This window comes from Passer montanus, unplaced genomic scaffold (assembly GCF_014805655.1).
Source record: "Passer montanus isolate IOZ18808 unplaced genomic scaffold, ASM1480565v1 scaffold96, whole genome shotgun sequence".
Taxonomy (NCBI): domain Eukaryota; kingdom Metazoa; phylum Chordata; class Aves; order Passeriformes; family Passeridae; genus Passer; species Passer montanus.
In genome coordinates, this window is record NW_024375034.1 from 814,780 (window position 1) to 825,522 (window position 10,743).

General features: G+C 47.6%; 1 protein-coding gene across 1 annotated transcript; it reads left to right on the plus strand.

The window, feature by feature from the left end:
• The first annotated feature begins 1,329 nt into the window (after positions 1–1,329).
• TACR2 (tachykinin receptor 2) lies at positions 1,330–10,228 on the plus strand. The gene is made up of 4 exons (XM_039696164.1): positions 1,330–2,204; positions 5,652–5,846; positions 9,141–9,297; positions 9,956–10,228. The coding sequence occupies exons 1-4, from the start codon at positions 1,801–1,803 to the stop codon at positions 10,154–10,156; spliced, it is 957 nt and encodes a 318-aa protein (XP_039552098.1). The 5' UTR covers positions 1,330–1,800; the 3' UTR covers positions 10,157–10,228.
• Positions 10,229–10,743: the final 515 nt, after the last annotated feature.

Below are 10,743 nucleotides of genomic sequence, written 5' to 3' on the forward strand. Positions count from 1 at the left end.
ATGTCTTCAAAGTCAGCCGAGGGAGGTTACAGCTTCCCCACTGAAGGGTCAATAAGTGCAGCCCTTTTTCTAAGCACTTGCTTCCATTCTACTTTAAATGATAAAGCACTTTAGTGCACTCCCGGTGAAATGTGGAAAGTTTTGTTCCTATTCTCCTTCAAATTTGCAGGGATTTCAGACAGCATATTAAAAAAAAAATTGAAGAACACTATTAGCTGTTGAATTGGTATTGCAAGTCATGAACAGCCCTCCTGAACTGTGTACAGAAGGTGGAAGGTGCCTAAGCTGTTTAATGAGGTGTAAGCCTTTGAAGAAGCAGCTGGAAGAACTTTGCAATGCACTCTGGAAGATGTGCACAAGTGTACCTTTTCACTTTGTGGGGAGGGAAGTGAGAGGGATTGCCTGCAGGGAAGAGGAGGAGACATTACATGCAGGGCTGCAGGTGTTGATTTCTTTGGAGGAAACACCTGGGCAATATTGTAACAGAGAAAACCTGCTTGAAAGAGTTGCTCAGGTGATGGGTTAACTCAAGGCTGCCTCCAGAAATTAATGAAGCAAGGAAAGATTCCAGGCTGAGCTGGTGCAAAGGATCCTGGGCTGATAAACACTGCCCTGTTACAGGAGAACCTGGCACAAGCTGCAGGAGCTGGAAAACTACTGCCATGCCAGCACTCTGAATCCTGAAGGCAGCTTTCCATACCTGAAACCCCTTCAGCTCCCAGCTGAGCAGGCATGGATGGGTGCCAGGTACTCTTGGATATCTCAGCCTTGGAGTGTCACTTCTGTTTTGCTTTAAGCTGACAGCAAGCAGGAGCTCTGTGCTCTGAGCAGCCTCAGGGGTTCCTCCTTCCTACAAGAACCCAAAATTTCTGCGTGCATGAGATCACCAAGTTCCTACACCAAGTTTCCCCTGGGAAAGGGGATGCAGCCATCCAAAAGGAAAGATCTTACTGAATTGCATCAAATATAATTTCTCTCTTGTTGTGAGAGCTCATGGGAAGTCAGGCAGGGTCCTGGAAACTTGAGGATTTCAGGACTGGTAAACCTGGAGAAGTAACTACCCTTGCGCTAAGCCTGTAAAATCCTGACAGAGCAGCATGGCCATTGCAGAGGTTGTTCAAAACTAACTGAGTGCAGCAAGGGGGAAGCTTCATGCACCACTTTGCCACATTTCATTTGATGTCAAATTGGTTGTTTAGTACTCCCCTGCAAGAGACTCCACCTCCTTTCAAAGTGCCCTTAAAACCTGTTGAGATTTTATCCCAGTGAGCTCCTGCCTCATGCTTAATAGTTGCACAGGGAAAGAACAGCAAACATCCTCAGTCCCAGTTCAGGGGGTTCAGACACCTGGTGCTTTAGAAAACTGCTGCCCTGACAAAGAATTTCTACTTGGACTGAAGTGTTTTTTGGCTTCTGTTTATTTTCTCTTGTCCCTAAAAGTAATCTAAAGGAAAACATCACTTGCCGCTGCCTGGAAAACATCTTCCTGTCCCTTTTTTTCCTTCCTTTTATAGAGGAAAAAGAAACTTGAAGAAGAGAGTTGTTCTTCAGTTTTTTTTCTCTTCAAGCATAGGTTAAAATGCCAGGGAAGAAGGAGGAGGCCCTTGGCATCGCTCATCTCCTGCTGGAACTGCATTGCATCACTTGGAAAACAGGAGGAGAGGACATGAGGCAGCTCATCCCGATGTCCTTTTAACAGCACTTGGTTAAATGCGTGGAAATTCATACACCAGCATCCACTGCAAGGAAACGAGCAGATGCCAGAAGATTTTCTTCTGCACTTGCAAGAAGTGAAAAGCCATGGGCGTGTTTCCCGTTTTTAACGCCAGCAACATTTCCCAGGCTGGCTCCCTGGAGGACAGCGGCAACTGGACAGGGGCAACCCAGTTCAGCCAGCCAGGCTGGAGGATTGCTCTGTGGGCCATCACCTACTCCTTCATCGTTGTCACATCCATCCTTGGCAACGCCACCATCATCTGGATTATTCTGGCTCACAGGAGGATGAGGACGGCGACCAATTACTTCATCGTGAACTTGGCCCTTTCGGACCTGCTGATGTCCGCTTTCAACACCATCTTCAATTTTATCTATGCCAGCCACAATGTCTGGTACTTTGGTGAGGAATTCTGCAGGTTTCAGAACTGGTTCCCCATCACTGCAGTGTTTGTGAGCATTTACTCCATGACAGCCGTGGCTGCAGAGAGGTAAGAGGTGAATGGAGAAGATGGGGTCCAAAAAGATCCCCTGTAAGTCTTGAAAAAAAATCATTGCAATAGTTTGGCCCCCACTCTGTCAGATGCCTTATCAGCAAAGTGTAAGGAGTGCCAGACTTTGGGGTTTGATGCTAATTATGGGGTGATCTGGTTTTTTATCCCTGGTCTGAATCACACCCGAATCTGTAACGAGTGGAAGTGGCTGGTATTTTTGTTGTTCCCACATTATTGATCATAAATTGTTTCCCAGTTATCCTGAAAACTCTCATGTGGCTTTGTTGGGTTTCTTTTTTTAAACCATGAGATGGATATATCCGGAAAAAGGAGAATATGCTGCAGGCTGCTGAAACTATCAGCAGCCCTAATCCTGCTGTGAGTCCAGCAAACCATCAGAAATAATGGGAATTAGATTAGGAATGGCAGAGTATGCTCCCCTGGTTCATTAGAATTGATTATTCCGAGATGGAGGGAAGTAATTACAGTGATACCATTTGACTTCTGGGGCAATTTGGTATTTTCATAAAATTCACTTCCAACTGCCAAATCACTTTTACTTAAGCCTTAATTTCTGAGTCTGACTGTGTTTACAGCTCATTGTTAAATAGCATGAAGCTGTTTCTCTTTTTTACTAGAAAGTGGCGAAAAGCCTGTGGGAGTTTCCCTCCCTTAAAGGCAATGCTGTGTGCAAGAGGCAGAGGAGGTTATTTTCCTTCCTTCCTTCCTTCCTTCCCAGGGTGAAGGATTTCTCTAGGGCAGCCTGACCCGGCAGAATACCAGCACACCTTTATAAAGGAATTAAATACCAGCACTCCTTTATAAAGGAGTGAAATACCAGCACTCCTTTATCAAACCCTGCTGCTGACTTTGCAGTTTCCTTCAGGTTCCTGTATCCACCGGGGCTCTTGCAGCTCCCTCTGGAGCCATCCAAAACGCTTTGCTGCCTGAGCCATCGGGGTCGCAGCTGGGATCAGCCCGGCACACCCAGCCTCAGGAAGCAATCACACACCAATCTCACCGGATAAACAGGCTGGGAGAGAGAAAAGGGCTTTTCTCAAGCGTAACGCCCGCTGAAACCTGTGCAGGAGCTGGGGACAGGGCTGAGGGATGTGTTTGTCAGTCTGCAGTTGTCCAGATGAAAGCAAATCCCTATTCAGAATCAATGGCAGCTGAGTTTTAAGACTCAAATACTCTTTTGCTGCTCTTGGCTGTAAATCAAGGCTTGTTGTTAGCTGCTATTTTATACATGTTGTCTGACAAAGAATATTTTTTAAAAGCTGTTTCAGCCTGTTGTCATTTCTTCCTACTCTTGTTCCTTAGGGATTTTTGGTGAAAGCACCTATATAGCCAAAATCTCTTTAGTTACATGGCACAGATCAGAAAGAGAACTTGGCACCTCGCTGCAAACCATATTTAGCTATTCTTTAGTTAGCCTTAAAATAGATCCTGACTGTCTCCTGGAAACTCGACGCTTCCATTTATTGTTAAGAGAACTTGTGTCCACTCCAGCTGCGGTGTTTAACTTCTATAAAAACATCTTCTGAAGTGGTTTATTTTAAGGAAGGAGGCTGAGAAGTGATGGCTCTAAGTCACTTTTGTCTGGCATGGAGAAGCCCCTGGTGATATTGCTCACTGCTGGGTCTAGGATCACTCCATCTCCCCATTCCCAGAGCAGCTGTTCCCACTGCAGCTCTGGAGGCAGAAATCAGCCTGATCGATCAGCTCAAGTTTCACTCTCTGCTTAGCAAAGTCTCCTGTGGCCTGCTTGGAAAGTGCACTAGAAGGTCCAAAATTCAGCTTGTTTTGTCTACATGCATGAGGAGCAGAGGAAGATTGTAGTCCCAGCATCCTGGGATGCCACAGGGGCATTGAGAGAGGGCACAAGGAGCACGAGCAGCAGGGGGGCAAAGGCCGTGCTGCCACACAATGAGAGGGGCCAGGAGATCTCAGCAGATTTGATAAATCTTCCAGCTTGCAGGAGCTCACCCAAAATCACAGCTTGCCTCAGGGGTGCACCCCTGGCAGTGTGGGAAAGGCTTCAGCCAGCCCTGTAACACCTTTGATGTCTGCAGCACGGGCTGCACTGACAGCACAGTGGCTGGCATCATTTATTCCCAGGACTTGCCCTTCACTGAGGGCCACAGTTCACCATTGCAGGCACTTCTGTGGGCAAACACTCTGGAGAATATCCACTAGGGAATTCCTCAATGAGCAGACTCGAGCACTGCCTATGGAAATCTGAAGAAAAGTGAGGTGACATGGAAATTTTATAGCTAAATAAGGCCCTGCTGTGCAGCCCTGGATTGCTCACTGTGCTGCCTGTCCTGCAGCAGCAGCTGGGCAGAGCTCCCTACCAACAGCCTGGCTAAGAGACAGCACAATTTGTCAGATTTTTTCTAAGAAAACCAGGAGGCAATGGGCATTTTCCACTCTATTTTGCCTTTGTTACAACTATGACAAAGCACAGGGACAGCCACGACAAGAAATGCATAATTATTGTGTACTTGTTACAACACCAAACATTTCCACACAGGGAACTTAAAACCAGAGAGCTCATGAGTAATCCAATAGTCAGATGTGCCTGAGGGCTCTGAGCAGGTGGGGATGAAAGGGTCAGCCCTTCCCTCCTCTGCAAGCACAAGTGGCAGAGACAGAGGCACAGACAGAGGCAGAGAGCAGGAGTTTTCCACAGCTAAAAATCAGTGGGGAAAAAATCAGGGTAAAGGGTACTCAAAAGCCCAGTCTGCTCTTGTGCTAATATGAAGCATCAGAAATGGACATAATTAGGAAGAAAAAGCATGCTTGGCTGGGCTTTTTTTGGTAAGGCACTGGCAAAAATAACTTCAATAAAAGAGCAAGAATGCTTTTCATAAGGGCCTGGAGTGGCGGGACGGGGGGAATGGCTTCACACTGATGGAGTGAAGGGTTGGATGGGATATTGGGAAGAAATTCTTCCCCTGTGAGGGAGGTGGGGCTCTGGCACAGGGTGTCTAGAGGAGTTGTGGCTGCCCCATCCCTGGAAGGGTCCAAGGCCAGGTTGGACAGGACTTGGAGCAGCCTGGGATAGTGGAAGGTGTCCTGCCCATGGCTGGAGATTGGAACTTGGTAATCTTTAAGGTGCCTTCCAACCCCAAACCATTCTGGGATTCTATGAAAGATTCCTTAAGGGGGATGCTTGCAAAGCCTGTATGCAGAGGATATAAAAGTCTGCTTCCTCCTCACACCAGAAGCATCCATCCACGTGGGTTTAATATATTCTGCCCTAAGACTTGCAATCATTCTCTCCAGAAAGGATTTATTTCCTTATTATTTACAGCCTGGAACCTGTCAAAATGTCTGTATTAATAGAGCCCACTCACTCCTGGTGAGGTTTTACACTTGCTGTGTTTGTTGTACAGATTGCCAATCTCCCTGTGAAAGCACTACGCCCGTTTCTTGCAGGTACGTGGCCATCATTCACCCCTTCAAGCCCCGGCTGTCTGCTGGGAGCACCAGAGTCATCATTGGGCTCATCTGGCTGGTGGCATTCGGGCTCGCCTTCCCGCAGTGCTTCTACGCCGAGATCACCGTGGACAACGGCACCCTGAAATGCATCGTGGTCTGGCCTGATGATGTTGGATCCAGGCACCAGCTGGCGTAAGAGACACGGCAAAGCTCCCAATTCAGGCTAAAGTTAGCCAGGAAAATAACTTCCAAACTGCTGGATATGGAGAGTGCTGGGGGAGAGAGCAGGAGGGTGGGGCTGGGGCAGCCCATCCAGATGTGGAAAAAGCTGCCAGGTGATCGTGGTTCAGGGCAATCCTGAACCTGCCCTCCTCCCCTGCTTTGAAAACTGGTTATAATATCCAGAAACCCTTCATACAGGGCTTGGGGAATTTAAGAGAAACCAGTGCAAAAAGTCTCTAAACAATCAGTAAATCCTAGTTTCAAAGATTCTGGATTTTATTCCTCCATCAGGAAGGAGGAAACTGGGTATCTTAAATGATGAGAAGCCACATAATTAATTAAAAATTATGCTGCCCTTTGTGGGGGTAAAAGGAAAATAAAACCTGAGAGCAGCATGTTTCAAACATCCTAAGGTTTTATAGACATATTTATCTGGGCACACATCTGCACTCCTGAAGGTTCCTGAGCCTCACAGCGATTTCCTCCTGCTTGAAAGCAAGATTGTTCAAACAGATGAAATAGGCCATACCCTGCATTCAGGGGATCTGCTGGGATTACTCATTAATCAAAGCACACCATGCACCTTTGAGAAATTAATCAAGCAAATCATATTTATACAAAGTAGCAATGGAAGAAATGAGGAAAAGGAACAAATCAATTAACAAAGTGCAAACAATTTTTCAAACCAAAGCCCGCTGCGAAGGCTCCATGCATGTGAGACATTTTCCCTGCTCAGTCTTCATCTCTGGCAGGCAGCTGGATGCCTCCTCAACTCAGCTATTACCAAACTAACTGATTTTCACACTAATGTGTGCCAAGTTCCATGACCTTTGTGTCACTTTGGGCAAGCTGCAGCATGTTCAGACAGTGGTTGCCAGTTGTTCCCAAGAGCAAAGAGTAAAATCAGGCTCAAGCCTCTCATGCTGGGTGAAGCTCCCTCCTGGGGGCTCCTTTTTGGTATCCTCTGGTACTTTTTGGGGAGCAGTGTGCCAGGCTCCTGTGGATAGAGGAGGAGGGAGAACAGATAGCCACTAATACCCGAGTCACTGGTGACTATTCCATTCAGATGAAGAGCATGAGGTTTATCTCTCCCACATCCATGGCACGGAAAGGATTCAGATGAGTTCCCCAGCATGCTGACAAAGCCCCTGTGGGCTGGAAAGGCTGGTCCTGAGTGTGGCAATAGCAGGGCAGGTCCTTTTTCTGGGATCTCCAGCTGGAGAGCAGCAGCCCCTGACCACAATCCATCACTCACCAGCTCTCTCTCCCTGAACAGCCTCAGACCTGCAGGTTTTGGTATCTCCCTTAGAAAGGAAGTGGGAGACATTGCTCCCCAGAAATCTTACTGAGTGATGGCTTTGTTGGGACAGATGCCTGCAGCACAGGCCATGGAGAAAAAGCCTTGTGCAGCCATTCATATACTAGTCCAAATAACAAGGAAAAGAAATATTAAGAAACCCAAAGAAAAACAACAACAAAAAAAGAGAGCTGGGTTCCTGTGTTGACTCTGTGTCCTCTGAATGCACTTTGTTAATTGATTTGTGTGTCCTCTGCGAGACTGCAACCCTCTGCTAAAAGATCAGTGATGTTACTGTGTCTTGAAGGAGCAGGGAATGCAGCCCCAGGACCCCTCATCACACCACCAGAGAGATGAGATTTTGCTGCTTATAGAAGTCCCTGTAACATTAAAAGCCATGTGTAGCCATTCATATACTAGTCCAAATAACAAGGAAAAGAAATACTAAGAAACCCAAAGAAAAACAACAAAAAAAATTGAGAGCTGGGCTCCTGTGTTGACTGTGTGTCCTCTGAATCCTTTGCAGTTGAATAAACCCATCTTTCAAGATTTCTAGACTTCAGAACATAGGAAAATCCTTTTCTGTAGGAAAGATGTGTATAATTATGACAGAAGGAAATAAAAAAATAAAAATCATAATAATTTTAAAAACCCCAAACAATGCACTACTGACTGCCAGTGCCTGAAAAATACTGGCTATAAAGGATACAGACATTTAACCAGAGTAAAGAAAACCACAGAGGATTTTTCTTCTGGTGACAGGTTAACTTTGCAGCAAAGTAGCAAAGATACAAGACTAAAAGTTTATTTTTACATGTGCTCAAACTTAGGCTCCCATCCTCCCTTGGATGGGAACCCTAAAAGGGCTTTGCTGCACTCCACACACAGCATCAGACCTACAAAAGAGGAACTGCTCTGAGCACAGTAGGAAAAAGTGGAAGACAGGCAGGGACAAATGTGCCACATCTCACAAATATAATATTTTTCTTTATGCAGCCACCAGTCTGGTATTTGCAGCCACCCCAAAGAACAAACACCACTGCAGGCCCCAGCACCCATTCAAGAGCAAAGCACTCATGTGAGGAATAACCCCAGAGCCTTGTCAGACTGAGAAAGACCATTTGCACCCCCCAGCATTTTGGGGACACTGCCAGCAGCGTGTGCCAGAGCCCTCCTGCCTAATCCTACTTTTCACTCTGTTTATGTTAATTTGACAGCTGCTGTAAGGGACTGAGCAGGTTGTTCCCTTCCCATAAATGGTGATTGCTCAAACTAATCAGCCCCCAGCATGAGGGACCAGCAGAAGTTTGTGGGGTGACATGGAAAGGTAGAAAGGGCTGAGGTTAAAATGCAGCTAAGGGGATGGATGCCAGTGCTTTCAGCTGGAGCAGTGACTGAGTGGCCTGTTGGTGGTACATTAACTGTGTGTGCTCACACAAACAAAAACAGCCAGCTACACAAATACAGGCAACATCCCTTCCTCACTGGCTGCATCTCTGTGCACCCTGTTAGCAGCCAGATGCCTTTCACAGTCCCTGATCTGGCTTTTTTCCGCTGTTGCCACTGCTGCATTCATCAAGTGACTCTATAATTTCTGGACTATTCCCTTCCCATACCTGTGATTTAAGGGCTTGTACTTTTACCACCCTCTCTCTCTCTCTCCCCTGGCTGTAGGGGGATAGCAAAGCTCAGTGCAGGCGGCCCTGGACTGCAACCCTCTGCTAAAAGATCAGTGATGTTACTGTGTCTTGAAAGAGCAGGGAATTCAGCCCAAGGACCCCTCATCACACCACAAGAGAGATGATATTTTGCTATTGACAGAAGTGCCTGTAACAAAAACTATAGGCAAAGTTTCTTTTTTGTGATTTCACTAATAGGAGCCAGCATACATATCCAAAAAACAGTTTGTGCAAGAGCTCTCCAAGAGCCACACTGACTGTGAAAAACTGCCTGTTCTTCTCTTTCAGGTACCACATTGCCGTGATCGTGTTGATTTATTTGCTGCCTTTAGTGGTGATGTTTGTTGCATACAGCATTATTGGAGTTACTCTGTGGAGCAGCACGGCTCCAGACAACCACCTGAACAGAGTCCACTACCAACACCAAGTTAATGCCAAAAAAAAGGTCAGAAGTGAAACTTGACCTTCATCGCCCCCAGCACACCAGCCCTGCTGGCTCCAGTTCCAAAATGGAGCTGGTGTTCCATACAAAATCTTGTGGGATTGGGTTTGAAAGGTTAACAAAATATTTCGGGTCTGGGGTAAAGGGCAGCAGCCTGCAAGTTTGAAAAAAATGGTGATTGTGTGCACCAGCCAGCCTTCAAGGAAGAAAGGCTCACAGCAGCAGGCTGGCTGCCAGCAGCCCTCAGACAGTGAAGAGAATCCACATAGAATAAACCAGGGTGAAACTCTGGACAGGGTGGAGCAGTCCCAGTGTGAGAGAAGCAATCTCCTTTCCCTGCACACCTCCCAGGTGCAGCTACAAGCAGCTCCTCTGCAGAGGAACTCGGTGCTCTGGGAAAGGTTTGCTTTTACCCCCACCCTGTTCCCATCACCAGGGCACTCCCTCCCTGTCCCAGTTTCCACGGCCAGGGCACTCCCTCTCTGTTCCCAGTTTTCATCACCAGGGTTGGTTTCTTTGCCACAGCAGTCCAGGTCTACATTCCATACTCTGCACTTTGAGAGGGCAAACCAGGCTCAAAGTGACACCAGCACTTCCCACTGCCCCCAACAAGCCCAATCCCCCAGAGCCCAGGAATAACCCCTTGGTTTTGGTTTCCCAGTTTGTGAAGACAATGGTGGTGGTGGTGATCATTTTTGCTGTCTGCTGGCTGCCCTATCACATATACTTCATCCTGGGGAGCTTCAAGGAAGACATCTACCAGCAGAAGTACATTCAGCAGGTGTATCTCGCAGTGTTCCTCCTTGCCATGAGCTCGACAATGTACAACCCCATCATCTACTGCTGCCTGAACCAGAGGTGAGGCAGTGTGAGCACGTGTGCACAGAGAAAACTAAAATCTCAGCCTGAAAACAGCACAGATCTTTGGCTGTGAGAACAGCTATGATTTTCAACTGCAGTCCTTAGGCCAACGAGACAACTTAACTTACCCTGTGCTGCTAATGGGTGCCCTCTGAGCCGTTAACCCAGCCCGCAGCATTTTCTGTCTCTGAATAAAGCACAGGCAGCAGGCACAGGAGCAGCACACCCATTTCCACATGCAGACCATCCTGTTCCCAAGGGAGGGCTCTGCAATCCCTGCACTGCATCTGCTGAGCCGATGCTGGGCTGGCTCAGCCTCCTGCTCTCCCCAGGGCACCCCCAGCACAGCCCTGGGCTCAGCCCCAGGGTGGGAGGCTGGAGCAGCCCAGGGGTGCCTGTGAAGGTGCCATCGGGACGTGTCACAGCGAGGAGCACATCCCCATGGTGCCAAGAGATGTCCCTCTTGCTCTGCGTGATGCAGAGCGCAGGGAGCTGCTCCGGCTGCCCGCGGAGCTCCGTGCCAAATCCCGCACCCAAAACCTCCCCAGCCCTCCCTCCTCAGGCTCGCTGCGAGCTTCAAAGGTAACA